A 21,566-nucleotide genomic window follows, 5' to 3' on the forward strand; every position below is an offset into this window, starting at 1 on the left:
CAAAATGTAGCATTTTGACCAATAGATGCTTGCCAGGCAGGAATCGCCCCTGCCTTGGGCGTGCTGGGATGGACCAGAATCTTTAAATCACCCAACTAACCTGGGCTTGGGTGCTTGGCTCTCACTGCTTTGGCGGTGGGGGGTGTGGGCACAAGCTGCAGCTTGTAATTTACAATAAAAAGACCCTCATGTATTTACAGCGGAGTCTGTTTATTCTTGGTCTTTTGGGGTTCGTGAACTGGACAGAACAGTTCAAAGTATTTACAATAACATTTCAATATGAATCAATATGAATCAATATGAATTAGTATCTTAAAATACTAATAATACATGTTACGATCTTTTTATGCAAAAATATACTTCCTGTTACTTTAATTAATAAGAAGATACACAGAAATAAATAAATTTTTAAAAATTTAAAAAAAGAAAATACATAAAATAAAGTAAAACTTAAATCAACTATTTATTCTTCCTCATCTTTCCAACTCTACCATTTCCACCTGTAATCTTCAACATAATTGCTGCTAAATTCCTAGTGTATGTGCCTCTATCTGTCTGTGTCTACCCACCTATAAAGCAGGCAGACATTTTCGTGAGATAGGCTTGAATTCCTGCTTCTAAGGCGCTCGCTCACCCTCCATTCTACAGGATGCGTCTTGCCTGTGTGTCAGAGCTTGTCACTACGACCATGGCACAAACATAGTACCACCTACTTTGACCATCTACTACTGACAATATTTCCCCTACTTCTTGATAGTACAAATGAGCCACATGTATCTTTTTGCTGTGCAGTTCTGTAGGTAAGCCTTCCACAGGTGAAAGTTTGCCTCTAAGGTTCCAGAGTTCAGATACTAGGAGATGGCCAATTGTCTCCCAGAGAACTTACCCTGATTCCCATTCATAACTGCATCTGTAGAAATATTTTTATAAGAAAGTAGATTATCCAATGAGGTACAACCAAAGAGCACTTGAATTCAAAAGACCAACCCCAAGAAAGTGCTGGAGCAAGTGAAAAGGAGCCAGGGGAAGACAATCTAACTGTTGTAAGGGTTAAGAACCTGAACTGGGAACACTAACCTGAGGCGGCCAGCAATACAAAGAGGAAACGGGGCGGAAGCATGGTTGACTCAAGGGCTCCCGCTGCTTCAGAGACACTGTGATCCAGCCCTTGTGTCGCTGGCTGACTCCTGAGACGTTCTTAGTGTGCAGTCACCGTATTGAGAACGCCATCTCTAGGCACCCAGTACATTCGTCCCTAATCCGAAAAGTGACACCTTCCTTCTGCAGGGCTAAAGCACCAAACAAAGGGATTTGCTTAAACCAGGGGAAGACCTCTGAGTCAGAGTCGGAAGGAGGCGGGGGTGTTTGGGGTGGGGAGTGGAGGTGGATTGTTTGGGGTGGGGGTGGAGGGGTGCTTAGGATGAGGGGGTCATCTGTTGGGGGTGCTTGGAGTGGGGAGATGAGGGGACTGTCGGCATAAGGAGGAGCTCTTTAAGAAATGAGCTGCCTGGGCTCATTAAGATGCAAAAGGATTTCATTTACCAGTGACCTCACCTCACCCCACCCCACCCCACCCCACACTGTCCTGTCCTGCTTGATGTGTTCATTACACCCTGACTGAAACTCAAGAGCCAGAGTCTCAGCTTACCGGGTTTGCAGAGGTTTCTGAGTTGCTAAGCAGAAAGATTAGAGACAGAATTCAAAACCAGCCTGAAAGTGGCCCAGAGCTCTCCAGTGTTAAGATGTTTAAGTTGAAAGCTGGGGTAGAAGGACAGCTCTGAGACTGCTGACAGCAAAGACCTGGCTGCTTGGAAAGTTAACCCCAAAATGTCTGGGAACGGTAGCAGCGTGGTGGTCTCCGAGCTTACTATGAGCCGTGAACCTTATTTCTATAATCATAAAGCTTCTCAAAAATGTGTGGCTCAGTAACGTTCGATTGGCCCAACACTTTACAGTTTGCCAGATTTCCCACCCCTCCCTATTACACCCCGCCGCTTCTCACCACCCATTCCAGGTTCCTGCAGGGATTGGTGTTTGCAAGCTCTGATTTAGGGGTTGCAATCAATTGCTATCTCTGTAGGAGTCAACTGTTGCTATGGTTACTGGAATAGGATTATGCAATCTCATGTGTGTTCAACAGAAGGATAATGTTGAGAGCAAGGAATGCTGTGTTTGAACCAGACTTTGACCTGCTGTAGACAGCTCCTGGGCTTTCAGAGGGGCATCTATAAGTGGTCAGGAAATGCTCACATAAAGATGGTTCCAAGCCATGTGCTGTGAGTGCTTTTGAAAATGAGGTTTATGGGCAAGCTTGAATTTGTATCCTCTATTTAGCTCTGCTGAATATTCCCTACTGAAGCGCCTGTACTCTTGGGGTTTTTTTGTTGTTGTTGTTGTCTGTTTGTTTGTTTGTTTTGTTTAGCTGTGAACCTTAGCCTTCAGTGGCTGGCCGTCATGAGAGGCTCAAACCTCTGTGTTCTTATAGTTGGCCTATTGCAGCACACTAACTTTCTAGCAGTGCATTCCTCCCGGCTCCCTGAGTGTTCTCTGAGTCTGCACACCTGTCTGGAGACCTCACCTTCAACATCTGGAGCCTGAACTTATTACCTCCCTGATGCCTTTTCCACAGGTGCAGTCTTCTCTCTCCAGGGCATCTTCTGAGAAATCATTTTTTAAGATACCCACACAATGTTTCCCCTTGGCCCTACATGCCAGCCACACTGGTCTTTCTGCTCACAAATGTGCCTAGTTTAATCCACCTCCCAAGTCTTGCTTTTACCTGGTTATTTATTCGTTAAATTCCTCTTTCAAGTCTTAGTATAGTTTATCACCTTTTTGCATGAAATATCTCATCTCAAATGTCACTTCTCTAAGAGGCATTCTTTGGTCCCTTGATAACTTTTTCTACAGTGGCTTTCTAGTTTTATCTTTATCTTTATCAGTTCCTGAAACAATTTATTTGTAAATGTGCCTAGAGTGTGAGTTCCTCTTCAAACATGCTAAATACTAGCAGGAATTCTAAGTAATTTCTTTCCAGACTAGATCTCATTGCCCAGAATAAATAGGCATGGACTAGTTGCGTATAACCCCTGTTGAGTTTCCTCCCCCTGGCTCTGAAGACCAAGCCAAGGCAGCTCTCAGTGGGTTTGTGGTGCTTAGCTGGTTTGGCCCAGACTCTTTCTTTGGCCTATCAGGTTAGCTTTAGCTAACTTCAACACTGCTACCCTATTTCTATCTCATCTTCACACTGCTTACTATTTCCTTGCTTAGCTTTCAGGCCCAATGACTCCACCAGAGAGCCCTTCCTGGTGCTCTCTCTCAATCAGTGTTGCCCCTCAACACACTTGTCAGTTTACCCTATGGTCCCTTTTTCATTTTTTTTCATGGCATTTACTACATTTAATTAGGTGAAATTATTACTTTTTTCATTGTGTTTGCTGTCAGGCTTTGTCATAGCACTTTAAGATAGTTCAGTGTGTGTGTGTGTGTGTGTGTGTGTGTGTGTGTGTGAGAGAGAGAGAGAGAGAGAGAGAGATTCACTGCAGCGTCCCTGGTGCCCAGAGCAGTGCCTAGCAACTACTAGGTATTCAAATATTTGTTGAGGACTGAGAGGCAGACTCCACCTTTTTTACACACAAGAACACTGAGGCTCAGGGAGCCTTTACTCCCCTTTCCCAAGGTCCCAGAGCAGATCAGGTATAAAGCGAGGATTTAAACCCAGCCTGACTTCAAAACTGCTATCTGGGTGTGCCGATCCTTTTGTCCTAGGCATTATTTGCTTCAGGATTGTCCTGTGACCTGCTGCAAGTCACAGCCTGTTTTGCACAGGCACCCTTGCACACAGAGAGACGTGTGCAAACATGAACACACCCTCACATGAGTAAAAACACTTCTCCCTGACATAAAATGAGTCAAAGCCAACCATGAATTTGATTGAATCCAACAAAATGAAGATGCAATGCCAATCATGATGTGAAAATCCTGGTTAAAAGAGTTGCTCGCTTGTGTGCATGCATTCATTCTAGAATCTATGATTCTCGCTGAGAGGAAAACCAAATGTGGACAGATCTCCAACCCACGTGACCAAACCTTCTCAGTCATGTGTAGTGCAGGACCCTACTCTGTGGGCCAGGGGTCACCTGCATCCTGAGACATCTGACATGCTTCCCAAGAGTCATTTTTTGCTACTGCCGAGTTTCTGCTTCACTTGAACCTCACTGTAAAGCTACGGCACCGCAGCATTCGCATTTGAGAGATGAGGAACAAAGCATAAACAAGTGAAAGTGACGTGACTCGGGCCACACCATTAGGCTGGAGCCAGAATCCAGATGTACTGTCTGAACACACCATCTTAGAACCTCAGCGTTACACTTCTCAGTACTTTTTTTTTTTTTTTTTAAGTGCTGAGTTTTGAACCCAGACTCTTGGGGATGTTAAGCCTATGCTCAGTACTAAGTCATACTCCCAGCCTCTTGCTCCATCTGAAGCTTTTCTCCAAGATATTGAGCCGCACAAAATCCCATGTACCAAAATGATCTGCATTACCAGAGAATGTTTGAAATGAGCGTTAAGGCATCCCATCTCAAATGTACTGACTTGAAAGCTGCATTTAAATAAGACCTCCAACCAAATGCTATGCACATAAGCGATATGAGCTACTGATGGATACAAACATGGGAAACCGAGTAATTTATATACCTTTCTTCAGCCTTCCAGAGGAGGCTTCCTTTTTAAGTATCCAGTCATACTGAACTCAGTAACTCAGAGGACCAATGAGTGCAGTAACTAACCTATATACTGGGCTCTGCTGCCACCTTGTGGTAAAATTTTCACCTAGGTAGGATTTGATCTTCCCCGCTAAATAAACGCTGAAATAATATGGAAGTGGTCCAGGCACTGAATTCTTTTAGCCTTGTGCTTTTAAAGACTTCGACAGAAACTCAAGATGTAATGAAATATCCCTTTCAGTGACAACTGAGACAGCCAACAAGAGCTAGCCTCTTCGTGAGTGCCCGATGGGACGGCATTGGCCTGTTTGAGAGGTCTAACAGAAAAGCTCAAACCCTAGAGCCACTTCCTCCCTTTCAGAACTCACACATGAATTTATAAATATGATTATCGATTATGATGTGACCTTATTTTTATTCTATGTGCCTTCTCTGTGTAGTATTTCACAAGGCACCATGGCATTTCCCACACCTCTGTCACATGCATCATTGGAGGCCTCTGAGGAAAAATACAGCCAGTCCCACAAGTGAGAATAAACATCCAAAAATTAGGCCGTGCTCTCAGTCACGGGATGATTTTGTTTAGAAGCTTTTAGCTCAAGAGATAAAGAAATCCAGTACAGCCATCAGGGCTGAAACTAACAGCAATGGAGCACCCTCAGGTGTATACACCTGAACCCCGAAAGTTTGCCTGCGGGAAGATTGGCCAGTACCGAGGGAGGAAAAGCGGCTCGTTCAAAGGGAAGGGGATGGAAAAGTAGGTAACAAAGACATTTTCTTTTCCTTCGGCACCTTTGGGGTTTTCATTAAAGGAGATTCATTGGGATGACTGGAGAAGGTGGAGTCTCCTTTTAGACATTATAATTTCAAAGTCTAGACTGTCTCTGTTCCAGGGGAGGGCGACTGCAGCAGGTCGGGTGCAGAGGGCCGTCCAAGTCCAGTTTTGCTGATACTAAAGCCTTAGTTTTAATAGGGAAAAGGCTTTACTTTCTAGCTCAATTTGAGTTTTACTGTGCTATATGAGATTAATGTCAATAGTAAGTAGATATTGTTTGCAATATCAGTATTTTTGTCTTCTCAGAGCCCACACTGATGAATATGCAATTTTGAACATGCATTAATCGTTTCTGTTCCTAGCTAAAGCAACTTTCACTACTAAACTGCATCCCAATCCTGTTTCACCATTAAAAACTCTTCAATGAAACATCCAAACAGCCTTAGACCTGGTGTTTCCTGTCAAAGACAGCACCATAAAGGCAGACATACACTGCTATGATAGTGCCACACTTTAATTTTGAATTTCAGTTTGGCAGTTGGGTTTACAGTGTATCTGGGCATTTTTCCTAGTAGACCTAATAGCCACAGCTCAGAGAAATACCAGTGATGTTTTTGACATGCTGGAGAGTCACCAAGCAAGCGTCTAAACTTCCACGTAAGTGAAATGTTGCAGAGATACTCAGTTCCACTAAGAAATAAGGGTTAAAGGAGGAAAGGATGAGGACAAATAAATTCATTGCTAACATACAAGAACAAAACCAACCAAGCCAAGGCTGTGAAAAAGGAAAGTTTCTTTCTGTCACAGGCGTCACAGGAGTTCTCTTCCCAGGTCCTGGAACAAGCAACCTTCTCTAGAGAGGTGTATACATCAGAGCTGGGTAAAGGAAACATGACATGGGGGTTGTCTGCTGCCTCTCTGGCTGGTTTTCCTGTGACCGCTCAGGTGGGCTGTGTGCTCAGTCCTCCTACATTAGTTTCCTGAGTGCTGAGATTGCAGATTTGTGCCACCACTGAGTAGCTGCACGGATTGCATTAAGGATCCGTGACCATTATGAAGTGTATTTCCATTGTGTGTGAGAGTAGCTGTGTGCATATTTGTGGCAATATAAGCTACTAAAACATTAAAGTTACTGAGAGTCTTGGAGGGTCCACAGAAGGTTGATCAAGTAAGAAAATGGAACATCTTCTTCAGGACACTTTATTGCCTCCTACAAGAAATGCAGCTATGTCCAACCATTAGGATTTGGTGTGACTGAAGAAGGTGCATCTTTGGCCTTGCTCCCACATGGGAGGAGTCTAGCCCGTGAGGCTGTCTTCCTTTCACCTCTAGAATGTGTGTCCTCACTTGATCTCAGGCTAGTAAAGGCTGACACATAGTAAAGGCTTTATTAGGCCCTAAATATGTAAATTATTTCCTTTTAGCCTCAGATTTCTGCTGAGCATACCCATTTTAAAATTAGAAAACTAAATCTTGTAAAAACTAAATGGCACGTCCAAGGCCATGCATCAGTAGGTATGGTTCTGAGCGAGATGAATAGCATCAAACTTGAGAGCCCACGTGCCCACTGGTACCTCCTCCTGGGAAGATTGTCTCCGAAGCTAATGGAGCGGTGTTTTGCTGGAAGGTAATAATGCCCTATAGTGGTACCTGAGATAAGATACATTAGGTAGTATTTGAAGAACATCTTAGTGGTCATTAATTTATTTTAACCCAAGATAGAAACAGGTATAACATGTACTAAAATAACCATAAATCATACATGCAAAGAAATCATATCCTGCTACAGCTGGGATTTCATGCTTGAGAAACAAGTATTTATGTTCACAGAAAAGTTTAAACCCTGTGGTTTACAGTTTTGTTCATAACAACTCCCAAATGGAAACAATTCAAATGTTCTTTGATGAGTGGGTGGTTAAACGCAGCATAGTAGATCACATTGTGGTCTATCGCTCAGCAATGGAAGAAAAGGGAAACACTGACTCCAGAGAGTTATAGCAACAAAGCTCTTACATCCCAGGGCTGTGGTGGGTGTACTAGTACACGCTTGGAGATTTCCAAGGCTTGGAATCTATCCCCCGCACACAAAACAAAACAGACACAAGTGCTGTAAGCTTGAAATGCTCTACACTGCATCTATCCTTTTAGATGACATGCTTTGAAGAAATAATAAGCAGGAGACTGGAGAACACATGAGTGTGTGCCCATGAGAGGTGTGCAAGTGTGCGCTCGCTAGTACAGAGGCCAGAGGGGGACATCTGATGTCTTCCTCTATGGCTTTCTGCCCTATTCCCTTGAATCAAGGTCTCTTCTATCCTGGAACTTGCTGTTTTTTCCACTAGGCTGCCTGCTCAGCCAAACTGGTGATATTTTGTTCGTGTCCTCGGGATTTGAATTTAGGTCCCCATGTTTGTACAGCAAATACTTTACTTACTGAGCCATGTCTGTGGCCAATTCTTTTATATCCTTAATGTATCTTTGTTTGTTTTCTTTGTTTGTTTGTTTGTTTAGATGGCACAGAGCTGTATCTACCAACTTAGCTAAACAAAATGTGTTGGTCCCCAAAAAGGAACCATTGAATGAAAGTGACTCGAGGTTTCATGGAAACCGAAACAACCAGAAAAGAAACCTGATGAAGAAAATGAAGAGTGCTTTCGGGAAAATGCTGTCCTGCAAGTGTGGAAGCCAGTCAGGCAATGTCGGCAAGGAGAGCTCCACAGAGCAGGAAGAAGCTGCCCTCTCCAACACACAGGGCCTCCTGCCTAGGCTTGTCAAGGAGCTTCCATCTCCCAGGTTATTTGCAAAGCCAAGGATGAGAAAGCTCTCACAGAATGGTAACCAATGGCAATTTAATATAAGTGGCCAAGAGAAAAAGCAAATGGAGGATGGACTGTAGTTTAGATGTTGAATGTCCCCAAAGAGCCATGCATTGGCTCTTTGGATATTATTGGATATTATTATCCGGAAGTAGTGGGGTTGGTGAAGATTGGAAAGATGCTCTACAGGGAAATATGAGATCGAACCCCACTCATCCATCTTCCTCTTTGAGTTCCCGATCATAAAGTGTAGCATTGTACCATTACTCACTACCCACCATTGCTCTTTCTCACCCCTGACAGAGGCCTAAAAGCATTGGGTCTGTTGGATCATGGGCTGGAAAAGCTAAGACCTGTACCAAAAGAACTATTTTCCTTTCTAGGTTATTTATCTCAGGTATTTTGTTAGAGTATTTTGTTAAACAAAGAGTTAACTTTCTCCTCTAAGTATGGCAGCTCTAAGGAACTTGTCTAAAATGCAAAACCTCTGGCTCCACCTAGGTCTGCTGAGTAAGAATTCATTCTCATTCCAGCACTCGGGGAGACAGAGGCAGGTGGAGCTCTATGAGCTCAAGGCCAACCTGGTCTACACAAAGAGTCCAAGACAGCCAAGGCTAAACAGAGAAATCCTGTCTTGAAAAAACAAACAACAACAAAAAACCCAAAACAAACAAACAAACAAAAAAACAAACAAAAACTATATATATGTACACAATTTGATATATATATATATATATATACAGTTTGAGAAAAAATAGATTGTATTGTCTTTAAGGTTCCTCTGAGTCTGGTTAATCAGTTGTCTACTCACTCTAAATTCACTTTTGTTTGTTTATTTTTCCAGACAGGATTTCTGTGTAGTCCTGGCTGTCCTGGAACTAGCTCCATAGATCAGAATGGCTTTGAATTCACAGAGATCTGTCTGCCTCTGCCTCAAAAGTGCTAGTGCATGTACCACCACCTCTCTCTCAGATTCTAAACCCACTTTTAATTTAAATGTATATGCACACATATGTATAAACATGGGCATGCATATATAGATATCATTGGAAAATTAAACTACAGTAGGATTATTGTTGCACTTCTAGGGAAAGTGCATACATGTTCCAAATCGCTAAATTCAGCAGCAGAGGGTATGTAGAGAATTAGGGGAATGATATTTATAGTTGGCAAGACATAAGGGAGGCTTGGTTTTTATTTATATAATTTTAAACTGTATGTATGAGTGTTTTGTTTTGCCTGGTGCTTGGTGCTCTGCAGAGGCCAGAAGAGGACATCAGATCCCCTGGAATTTGACTTACTAACAGTTGTGAGCCACCATGTGCATGCTGGGAATGGAACCCAGGTCCTTTGAAAGGCACCCCGCACTCTTAACCACTGAGACATCTCCCTAGCCCCAGCATTTACATAGTTTTTAAACCTATTAATTTTTTTTTTATTCTTTAACAACTTTGTGAATGCATATAATGGTTTTACCCCCACTATCCTCTTTCCCTACCCAAACCCCTTCTCCACTTTCCATAAGTTCCTCTTCTACTTTCATATCTTTAGTGTGTATGTGTGTGTGTGAGAGAGAGAACCACTGAGTTTAGTTAGGTTTGTTTGCATCAGCATGGGTAGAAGTTTATTTGGACAACGTATTTAGTGGCTATGCCTTTGAAGAAAATGACATTCCCTTTCCAGAAACCATTAACTTCCAGTAATCTTCGTGTGTGTGTGTGTGTGTGTGTGTGTGTGTGTGTGTGTGCGTGTGTGCGCCAAGGACTGTTATAAGCCCCTCCCCCAATGTAATGTAGTATTGGTGGGCCCAATCTTGTGCAAGTAACTTGCATACTTTCTAATATACCATGGAAGAGCCAACATCTAACATCTAACCTTAACTTTAGGTCTTTTGCAATGCAGTAAAGCTACCATTTGGGGATCTATGAGTTATGACAATAACATCAATGTTACATTCTCTTCTATAGATTTTTTGTTTTGTTTTGTTTTGTTTCTGCTTGTTTTTTTTTTGTTGTTGTTGTTTGTTTGTTTTTCAAGACAGGTTTATTCTGCATAAGAGCCCTAGCTGTTTATTCTGGAACTCACTTTACAGACCAGGCTGGCCTTGAACTCACAGAGACCTACCTGTTTCTACTTCCTGAGTGCTGGGATTAAAGGTGTGTGCCATTGAAGAGTAAATGGACTTTAATTTGCAAAGCAATTGTAAGTTTATAGAATCACTGTGTTTCACTGTGACGATTTCACACACACACACACACACACACACTCACACACTCACACTTTGCTCTCAGTTGCTTCCTCACCACCCTCATGTACGCTAGTGACTTCTAACTTGTTACTTCCCCTCTGTCTCCGATCCCTGCTTCCTCCTCCCACAAGACATCTTCCTCCCCTGTCTTCTTTCTCCTTTCATGCTTTGTGTGTGACTGTGTGTGTGTGCGTGTGCTCACGCATGTGCACACATGCAGGGATCTCTAAGTGCTTCTGTTCATATTTCGCAAGTGAAGAAAAATGTGCATTATTTGTCTTTTCAAATCTGGCTTTTTTCACTTAACATTATGGCTTCCAGTTTCATTCATTTTCCTATGAATGTTATAATTTTATCCTTTTAGTGACTGAATAATATTTCAGTGTGTTATGTGCCCTATTTCCTTTGTCTATTGATCTGTTGGTGGACATCTCATCTGACTCCATTTCTGGGCTCTTATAAACACTGCAGCAGTAAACATGGGTGTGGGAGCATCTCTGTGGAATGTATACAAGAATGATATTGCTGGAGCATAACACGGTTCTGTTGTTAATATTTGAAGGAGTTTTCATCCTAATTTCTAGGATGTAGAAATAATATAACAGTTTACATTTCATCAACTGAGTATACTGTGCCTCTCTTCCTATGTCTTTACTATCATTTGTCCTTTTTATTTGATAGCCATTTTGATTGGAGTGTGATGAATTGTACATTTCCCTAATGGCTAAAGATTGAATGCCTTTCCCAGTATTTATTGGACATTCTTTTCTTTTGAGGACTATATATTTCATTCTTTAGCCCTCTTCTTGATTAAATAATTTGCTTTATTAATGTTTGAATTTGGAGTCCACCCCCACCCCACCCTTACTATATAGCCATGGCTGGCCTGAAACTCACTATGTACACCAGGCTATCTTTTTTTTTTTTTGGGGGGGGGGGGTGTTGAGACAGAGTTTCTCTGTGTAGCCTTGGCTATTCTGAACTCACTTCATAGACTAGGCTGGCCTTGAACTCACAAAATCCTCCTGTCTCTGTCACCCTGAGTGCTGGGATTAAAGGCATGTGCCACCACCATCCAGCACTTGTGTGTGTGTGTGTGTGTGTGTGTGTGTGTGTGTGTGTGTGTGTGTGTGACAGTGTTCCAACAAACATTTATTTACAGATACAAGCAGTGGGCTACTTTGGTTCACATGCCATTGTTTTGTTAACCCAATTGTAATGCAATTCAACTAATGGGTATGGAAAGTAATTTATGTATGAAAGCACAGAGGAGTAAGTGTTCGACAAATTTGCTATGAATAAAAATTAACATCAGTTAAATTAAAAAACATTCACCTAGGTTGGAGTTGTGCACCACAGGCTCCATAGTCTGAAGATACATTCACTGTGTACTGACTTCTTAGAGTCAACAGAAATAAGGACCAAAGGGATACTGAGGAAAGAGCCAAGTGCAGACATTTGATGAAGCAAGAAATGAATGTCTCAACCCAGTCAGTCACCTAAAGAGAGTGCTGCTTAGCGTCTATACCACTAAAGTTGGGAATGTTGCCCAAAGTATTGTCAAGTCAGATGCCCTGTGTGTTTTTATGAAGATATGAACCAAAATTGGAAGTTTAAAAATGATTCTCTCTCTTGAAAGAGTTTCGCATATTTGTTGAATGATTGTCAGATTTGAAAGTTCTGCTTCTTCCCAGTAGCCAGTACACTCTCATCCTTGTCTCATCTTGTCTCGTCAGCCAGACCAGAGTACGCAAACCCTGTGTGCTGCTTAGCTAGAAGCACGTGTTTTAGCTTGGGGTGAAGCAGTTGGTACTCTCTCGCTTTGTTTGGTTGATGTTTTTGTCTTTCTACTAAACAAGTTTCTGTTCTGTCCCCATTAATTTTAATTAAACCTTTTAGTTTCATGCAAGCTCATTTGTCAATTTCTGTGTTATTCTCCCACACTATTGGAGTTGTTCTAGGGAAGACCTTCCCATGCCAGTAGTGTGAAGTGTTTTGCACATGTTTTCCTTAACAACTTCAGAGTTTGGGATCTTACATTATCTTTCATGCATTTTGAATCTACTGTTGTGTATGGGGAGAGCTACGGATTTGGTTTCATTGTTTTAAATGTAGATATCCAATCTTGTTGAAGAGGCTTTCTGGGTTTTGGTGGATGCTTTGATATCCACTTGTTAGATACTAGGCAGCTATAGTTATGTGGGTATACTTCTGAGCTTCCATAGGTGTCTGTTACTGTTTTTGTGCTGGCGCTGTACTGTTTTTGTCAATATGGTTCTGAAGTATGGATTGAGATAAGGTATTGGGATCACTCTGGCTTTCTGCTTAGCAATGCTACTTGGGGTTTTTTGTACTTCTATATGAACTTTGGGATAATCTTGTCCTGTCTGTGAAGAATACTATCAAAATTTTGAGGGGAATTGTCTTCAATCTGTAGACTATTTTCAGTAATAGAGATATTTTCAAAATACTAATTGTAAAAATTAATAAGCCTGTTTGATGGCTATTCTTTGTTGTCAGTTTGACTGCCTCTGGAATTAACTAAAATCACAGCAGCTAGGTTCACCTGTGAGAAATTTTTCCTTCATTAAATCATTTGAAGTGGAAAGACCCCTTTTTATCTGGATCTTTTGAGATTGGAAGATTCACCTTTAATCTGGGCCACACCTTCTTGAGGCAGTATATATAAAGGACATAAAAGAGGGAAGCTAGGCAGGCATGGTGGCACACACCTTTAATCCCAGCTTGGGAGGCAGAGACAGGCGATCTCCATGAGTTCAAGGACAGCCTGGTCTACAAAGTGAGTCCAGGACAGCCAGAGCTCTGTTACACAGAGAAACCCTGTATTGAAAAACCAAAAACAAATAAACAGACCCAAAAAACCTTCTCTCTCTCTCTCTCTCTCTCTTTTTCTCTCATTGCCTGCTTTCCCTTACTCTGGCTGGCAAGTCCATTCCTTTACTGGCATTAGAGCCTACTTCTTCAAGATTCTGGCGTATACCTGAGATTCAGCCTCATGGACTGATCAACTACTGTATTCTTGACCATTTTGTTGGTAGACAGCCATTGTTGGACTAGCTGAATCACTGTCTGTAAGCCACTCTAATATCCTCTACCTTATATATGTATATATATAGTTCTATCAGTTCTGTTCCTCTAGAGCAATGGTTCTCAACCTTTAATGTGGTTCCTCATTTGTGGTGACCCCCAACCATACAATTATTTTGTTGCTAGTTCATAACTGTGATTTTGCTACTGTTATGAATCTTAATGTAAATATCTGATATCCAGGATATTTGACATGCAGCCCCTAAGAGGGTCTTGACCACAGGTTGAGAATGATTGCTCTAGAGAATCCTCATACAGTGTGGGAAGTGAATTCTTCAATCCATTCTTCAACACTTTTAAGTTTTCACTGTAGTTTAATTCACTCAGTTTAATTCTTAGATATTTATTGTTGGGCTTTTTGTTTGTTTGCTGATTCATTTGAAGTAACGGTGAATCGAAATTTTTCTTTCATCTCTTCCTTGGCAAATCTGTTATTGGTTTATAATCAGACAATCAGCTACTGATTTTTAAATTTTGTCTATTTGTTTATTTACTTTGAGACAGGATATCGTGTGCCCTTAGGTGGGTTTAAATGCTGAGTATGGCAGATGTGTGAGTTCGGAAGTTGCTCCACCTGCTGACCCTGTTTGCAATGATGCTGCTGAGGGTAGAGCTACCTCTCCCTGTGCACACCACTGCCTGATCTAAACTCTCTGCTACCCATACTTTTCCGTTGGTCAACATCACATCCTCCTGCTCTCCAGTTTGCTTCAAACTATTGAGGATGTAGCAGGTTGAGTTTAGTTTCTTCTCAGAGTCCCACAATAGGTCTGTTCAGAAATGGCTTCTCAACACTGCCCTTAGAGTCATGTAGAGTGACAAAGCAGAACTCTTTTCAATTGTTCTCTTGTTGATAAAATTACAGCTATGAAGTCTCAAAAAACCTGTCATGTTTTTGATGCTTGTGAGGGATGGAGGAGCACTGCCCATCTCCTTTCACCAGGGTTGCCTAGATTAGCTTTTCAATGGATGTTTTGCCTGCATATATGTCTTTACACTGTATCTGTGTGCCTGTTCCCTGCAGAGGCCAGATGAGGGTATCAGATTATCTGAAACTGCAGTTACAGATGTTTGTGAGCTGCCATGTGGGTTCTGAAAATTGAACCCAAGTACTTTGGAAGAAGAGCCAGTGTTCCTAAAAGCCGAGCCCCTTCTCCAGCCCCTACTCATTACACAACTAGAAAGATGGCTTGGGAGTTTATGAACATGTACTGCTCTTTCAGGCCTGAGTTCAGTTTTCTGCGCTTATGCTGGTAGGCTTGTGATTGCCTGTAACTGCAGCCCTGGAGAAATTGATGCTCTCTCTGTCATCTTACTGGCCCTTGTGCTTAGGTGCACATAAGCATAAACCCCCAAACCACACACAACACATAAATTAAATCTTTAAAAAACGCATGTGTGTGCGTGTGTGTATTCATGTGGAGGCCAGGGGACAGCTTATGGGAGTTAGTTCTCTCTTTCTACCATGTCAGCCTGAACTCACATCTGGTGGTAAGTGCCTTTTTTACCCGCTGAGCCATCTCACTGGCCAGATGGTAGCCTTTTAAATCTGCCTTTATAATATCTCCTGAGTTGAGCTTGAGTTCATACAAGAAAATAATCAAGAATGCTCCTAGCTGGAGATGGACAGCTGGTTCAGTGGGTGAGAGCACTTGCCTCTGCAGAGCACTCAGGGGCAGTTTTTCGTACCTGTGTGGGGCCTCACAGCAGTCAGTATCCAGTTCCAGCGAGTCTGATGCCATCTTCGGGCCTCAGCAAGCACTACACACTCCCTGCACTCATGCATAAAATAAAACAGTCCTTTTGAAGATGTTTACGGAAGGTTCCTAGATGTGGGACATCCATTTGGATTGCATGTTTGTGACTGAGTTTTGCCTGCATTTCTGGACAACAAATGTAAAGTTTGGTTCATTACATTGATTTAATCCTCATAGTTTGAAGGTCCTTTTTCCTAATTCCATCATGGCCAAAGTGAAAACCAGGCAGGACAAAGTGTCCAAAGAAGTAATCATCATACCAAGACTACGGCCATAAGGGACAACTATAGGCAGAAGAAATCCTAACACCAGAAAAACAAATCAGCCTTTTATTTTCAATCCCCAGGAAGAAAGATTTCCAAGGCAGGATAGCAGCATATAACACCATCTTTCAATATAATAATAATAATAATAATAATAATAATAATAATAATAATAATAAATAATTTTGAAACAGGGTTTCTCTGTTTAGCCTTGGCTGTCCTGGACTCGCTTTGTAGAATAGGCTGGCCTTGAACTCACAGAGATCTGCCTGCCTCTGCCTCCCTGAGTGCTGGGATGACAGGCATTCACCATGGCACCTGGCTTTCCAGAATTATTTTGCTGAGGAAGACTATGTTTGCAATTGTGATCCTCATATATTCCTTCCTCCTCTTCAAGCAACTATACAGCTTGATGTGGTAGAAGCAGAGACAGAAGAGATAACTGGAGGAGATGGGCTCCTTCGAGCCAAGAGAACCACCAGGCGATTATCTGTGACGTCACTTCCTTCTGGGCTGCAGAAGGTGAGGTGCTAGGGTAAACTTGCTTTGAAAGACTTACATAAATTGGTTTCTCTGGCTCTTGCCAGAACCAGACAAGCTCTGTTTTACCTTCTCCCACAGTATCCTCATGCACCTGATGCTTGTGACCTCAAACCAAGAATTTAAAGCACAGTGAGGGCATTTTCCAGATCAGATCTACTTCTGAGTGCACATCATTCAGCCCTACCACAGTGTGGCCACAATCTGGAGCATTGTGCAGACTCACTGAATTGCTCAGAAGCCACGGTCACACACTAGGAATGTGGCCGACACAGACGCGACGTGCCCAACTGCCCAACAACAGCTTCTGCAAAGGCGTCAACATTCACCTCATTGAGCAGTTTGTAGTCACATATGTCATTGAGAGTAAGTGGACACCTGAATTAGTTATTTTTTAATTAAAATAAGAATGAACTAATTCAAATGGCTACATTTACAACATAAAACATTATCATGGCTAGGTGATTCAGGCCTGTCCAAGCTGTAGCCCACATACTGGTTGCAGCCTAGAATGAATTCAAATTTGCTAACTTAAAGCACTGAGGTGTGTGCTTTCTCTTTCTGTATGAAGAATGCACTGGCATGTTGGTGTGCGTGCGTGTGTGTGGAAGCCAGAGGGCAACCTGAGCTGTCCACTTCAAGAAATGTTCATGTTGCTCTCAGATCTGGTCTGAGCTCAGGGTCTGGGCAAGTGACCAGGCTCTTCCTGCCTGTGTCTGCTGGGATTATTAGAGTGTACCACCAGGCCTGAATTGTTTTCCCCCCTCAGGATTGATTGAGAGCTTCCCAAATGCAACAGCAGGTACTTTACCTACAAACTCTCTGCCCAGGCTGGGTTATATTTATTGATTTGTAGCTTAGTTGCTTGGTTTTGAAGTACAAACTTTGTGATACCTAAGTGTCAAAAAACAAAACAAAACAAAACACCTCATGAGCCTGAGTCTAAAACAAAGATACCTTTCTTTTATTTATTTATTTCTATATTTATTTTGGTGTTTTGAGACAGGGTTTCTCTTTGTAATGGGACTCGATGTCCTGAAACTAGCTCTGTAGACCAGGCTGGCCTTGAACTCACAGTGATCTACCTGCCTCTGCCTCCCAAGTGCTGGGATTAAAGGGATGCGCCCCCACACGCAGCCTATTTTATTTTTATTACGTTTATCTTGTGAGGGGAGGGGTGTGCAGACCACGCTGTGTGTGTAGAAGCCTGAGAAAAGCTTGCCTTAGCTGGCTGTGTCCTTTTATCATGTGGCTTTAACTCAGGTCCTCATGCCTGCTGGTGCCTTTATCCACAGACCCATCTGGCTGACCATTACTTCAGGAGTGTATGAAACTAAAATGCTCAGGTTAGGAATTAGGATTTTTTTTTTTTTTTAATTTTTATTTATTTCTAGACAGGGTCTCACTATGCAGTCCTGGCTGGTCCTGAACCCACGACCAGGCTGGTCTCAAACTCACAGAGACCTGCCTGCTTTTTGACCCATGAGTGCTGGGATTAAAAGTGTATGCCACCATGCCCAGCTTGATTTTGGTTTTTGTGTGTTTTGGGAGACAGAATCTCATTTTGTTGCCCTGGCTGGTTTCAATTTTTCAGAATCCAAATCTTCCTGTTTCAGCTTCCTTCCCAGCAAAAACAGAACTACTATTTTAATAACCACCTATTCAGTGCTGGCACTCAGTTCCAGGCTATTCTAAATGCTTCAAAATTTCAACTACTCAGAAAATGGTTACAATTTTTTAAGGTAGGTATTAATACTACCTTATTTTAGGGATGGCTTGGCGAGTTTGTTAATTTGTGGAAGTGAGGGGAGAACCAGGTTTCCAATAAAGGCTGAGGGTTCCCATTCATTTTCTCTCCCATCTTTTCTTTTACTTTGGTTCTGGGAATTGAATTCAGTCCCACAAGCATGTGCTCTACTGAGTCAGACTCCTTCCTCTCCCCAACCCCATTCTTAAATACTGTGTATTAATTGTGCTGTGTGATAGCCACCTGTGACTATACTAATTTAATTAGATGGTATTAATGTATAGTTTCTCAGGCTGGTTGGTGGTGGCACACGTCTTTAATCCCAGAACTCAGGAGGTAGAGGTAGGCAGATCTCTGTGAGTTGGAGGCCAGCCTGGTCTACAGAGTGAGTTCCAGAAGAGACAGGGATACACAGTGAAACCCTGTCTTAAGAAACCAAAAACCAAAACCAAACAACAACAACAAAAACACAAACTAAGACAAAACAAACAAAAAAATCCCCAAACAACAAAGACATCCCAGTTACACAAGCCACTTAAATGCTCAATAATCACATGCAGCTAGTCTTTTTGTACCGACTAGCACAAACATTTGTACCCTTGCAGAAAGGCAGAAAGTTCCATCAAACAATGCTCTTGACTATCACTGTCAGTGTACAATAGCAGTTTTGAATTTTGTTTTCAAGGCTATTCCTGGGTTTACAGGGGATTACAAGGAAGATCTGATGGACATGGTCTTGCTTTTTGGAAAATGCAGTCCAATAGAGGGTGAAATTATTAACCCATGATACTGTAGAGCAGTGGGGTAAGGATAATCTTATATCATGGCAGAGGGTCAAGTGAATATATGTGATAATAACGGAAAAGTGAAATTTGAGCCCCTCCCCTCCAGTTCTCACATCATAGACCAATCCAATTCCTGTTGAGCTGTAGAGCTAATTGGGACAATAAGATCATGATTTCAGGACAGTCTTTTCAGTATATAAGTGGCACTGACCAGAAGATGTAAATTTTTGGCTATATTTAAGGATTCCTGTATGCCAAAAGACATTGAGGTTGGCAACTGGCTATAGAAGGGTTTTAGCCAGGCCTCACTATGTTCCCCAAATTATGTACGAATTAGATCCTCAAAGTAGGACATTTCAAATAAAAAAGCAGGTTCCCAACTTACTTTTGAAAAAAAAAAAAAAAAAAAAGGAAGCTTTAGAAACACAGTATCTCAGAGAAACTAGTAAGGTTGCAAAGAGATGCCCTCTACAGGCCTCTTCCCTCTGGGCATTTCTCCTCCCTTGTCCTGGTTTATTAAACGCTCCTCAGCACCCAACTTGGCAGTAAGCACACCGAGAAAGCACAAGAATACTTACTCACCAATTAGGATAGCTGCTTAGTAGAAAAAGTAGGTGGGCATAATAAAGAGAGTAGAGCTTTAGTCTGATGTAGGGGTACACACCTGTACTCTTGGCATTCAGGAGACAAAGGTGGGGGATATCTTGAGTTTGAGGCCAGAGTGGGGTATGTGGTGAGTTCCAGGTTAGCTTGGGCCTATGCAGCGAGATCTTGAGTCAAAACACAATAAACAAATTCCCCAACTCGGGTCTCTAGATGCATCAGAGAAAGTTCAGTAGAGCAGTCAGTCAGTGATGGCTCTGAACCTCTTTCAAAGGGTAGTACTGACACGGGACCCCACACACACTCTCTGTGTAGCTCTGATGGTCAAGTCCAAGGGAAATGGAGAGTGAAGCCAGCAAGTCTCAGCATTGAGGAACGATTTCCTCCAGCAGTGCTATTAGGACAGGTATATGTAACCAGTAAGCCAGGGACAAGCAAAAAATGTTAGGCATGGCCAAAAAGAATCCAGGGCTTCTTTACATCTGGACTGCCATGAAAATGAAACCTGGAGACACAAGAACAAATGAACAAGAGGTTGCAGTGTAATGAGCTTTTGTGGCACTGGCCACACCAGCCTAGCACTCATTGTACTCAGCAGCCAGAGCAAATTCTTCTTGTCTTTTCCAAAGATCTGCTTTTTTTCCTGACCCTGTCTATCCTTTCAGAGCCCAATAATCTCATTTCTCTGCACCCTATTGAACTCTTCAAAGAGAGCTCAGGGCACAAAGAAAATACACAGGGTGCAGAGAATATGAATACAAATTGCAACTCTGTGTTACCTGACAATCACTTTGTGAGAGAATGTCCAAGGGTGAGCACTGATTGCCAGTGCAAAACTGACAGTTATTTCTTAATAGGATGTTTTGCATTTTGACAATAGGCACCATATTCATCAAAAAAGAGACCACACTTTCCAGCACTTAAAAAGAAGAAACAGAGCATGGAAGACATCCTCCGGAAATCAGAGCTGACAGTAGGAAAGCTTCAAACGCAGGTAGTGGGCCAAGACTTTCCCTTTCTGTTTCAGAAGCACCAGAGAATATATGGCTCTGCAAGACAGCACAGATCAGGGCCCAATTAACAATTACCATTAAGAAATACTGTCAGTGGGGGGCTTCCGGGAGTGGGTAAGAAACTGCTAAGGGGACCAAGGATGACACCAAGTGCATAATAAATATTAAACGAATTCTATTAAAACCAGGCACACACAGGCTTGATATGAAACGAGGTCCTCTTCACCCCTGTGTGGTAAATCTGTTTTCAAGCTCTGTTTGCTTTGAGTTGAATTAGAATACTACTTTGGCACTCTCAGGAAAAACAACCATGTCTTTGCTTTTAGCAGTTCATCTCTTTGTATCTGTCTACCATAGGTGGATGACCTCATAGAAAGAGTTACTGACAAATCCATGAAGCTTTTGGCCCAGAGACACGCTGAGCTTCAGCAGTGTGAGTTCCTAGGGGCTGAGATCCTTCAGTCTTCGAAGCAGTTCCAAAGGCTTTCCAAGAGAACCAAGAGGAAGTATAAGCTGCGGAGTGGTTGCTTCCCATGTGCCTGCTGCTGCTTCTGAGTTCCTAGTCCGCAGCCCAGCAGCAAAGAGAGACTGTGCCTCAAACAAAATGAAAGGCAAGCAGCAACAGCTGTCACTACCATCGGAAGCTAACAACATGCTACAGCAGTTGCACTCCCTCATACACATACGTATAAACACACGTACCATGTATACACGCCCCCAAGTAATTATTTTTAAAAATGATTCCTAGGTTATATACATACACGGTTCTTGGTTGGAGTATCAATCTCAGAAAAGATCCCTGGGCCCAGAATTTTTAGTTCTGTTGCTCTCCTTGTGGACTATCTGTCTCCTCCAGGTCTTTCATCTCCCCCTTCTTTCTTAAGATCCCTTGTACTCTGCCCAAAGTTTGGCTATGAGTCTCAGCATCTGCTTTGATACCCTGCAGGATAGTCTTAAGAGGCCCTCTCTGGTAGGCTCCTATCTTGATCCTTGTTTTCTCTCCTTTCCGATGCCCATCCTGTTTGCATTTCTGAATGAGGATTGAGCATCTTACTCAGGGTCCTCCTTTTTGCTTAGCTTCTTTAGGTGTACAAAACCCTTGCACAGATGTAGCCCATGGCAGCTCAGTCTCTAAGTGAGTACCCTAGTAATTGGAACAGGGACTGTCTATGACATGAACTCAG

The 21,566-nt window shown here is 42.3% G+C and overlaps 2 protein-coding genes across 2 annotated transcripts in view; one reads left to right on the forward strand and one right to left on the reverse strand.

The window, feature by feature from the left end:
• The window catches only part of LOC110557700 (cadherin-related family member 3-like), a 79,267-nt gene extending 78,057 nt beyond the window's left edge, over positions 1-1,210 (reverse strand). The window contains exon 1 of the mRNA XM_060391715.1: positions 1,078-1,210. Within this exon, the coding sequence (XP_060247698.1) occupies positions 1,078-1,120 (43 nt within the window). The 5' untranslated portion in view covers positions 1,121-1,210. The remainder of the gene's footprint in view (positions 1-1,077) is intronic.
• A 4,164-nt stretch (positions 1,211-5,374) lies between these two features.
• C9H3orf49 (chromosome 9 C3orf49 homolog) lies at positions 5,375-21,096 on the forward strand. Its single transcript, XM_060390619.1, has 5 exons — positions 5,375-5,484; positions 8,014-8,336; positions 16,092-16,216; positions 20,250-20,363; positions 20,740-21,096. Exons 1-5 carry the CDS (start codon positions 5,375-5,377, stop codon positions 20,935-20,937), a joined length of 870 nt encoding a protein of 289 aa, XP_060246602.1. The 3' UTR covers positions 20,938-21,096.
• Positions 21,097-21,566: the final 470 nt, after the last annotated feature.

Source organism: Meriones unguiculatus, chromosome 9, assembly GCF_030254825.1.
Source record: "Meriones unguiculatus strain TT.TT164.6M chromosome 9, Bangor_MerUng_6.1, whole genome shotgun sequence".
Lineage (NCBI taxonomy): Eukaryota > Metazoa > Chordata > Mammalia > Rodentia > Muridae > Meriones > Meriones unguiculatus.

Bases quoted from the DNA above. Each gene is read 5' to 3' on its own strand.
- C9H3orf49 (XM_060390619.1), top strand. From the start codon at position 5,375: ATGGAGCACCCTCAGGTGTATACACCTGAACCCCGAAAGTTTGCCTGC. The intron at 8,337-16,091 runs GTAACCAATGGC...CTCCTCTTCAAG, and splicing joins GAGAAAGCTCTCACAGAATG to CAACTATACAGCTTGATGTG. The intron at 20,364-20,739 runs GTAGTGGGCCAA...TGTCTACCATAG, and splicing joins TAGGAAAGCTTCAAACGCAG to GTGGATGACCTCATAGAAAG.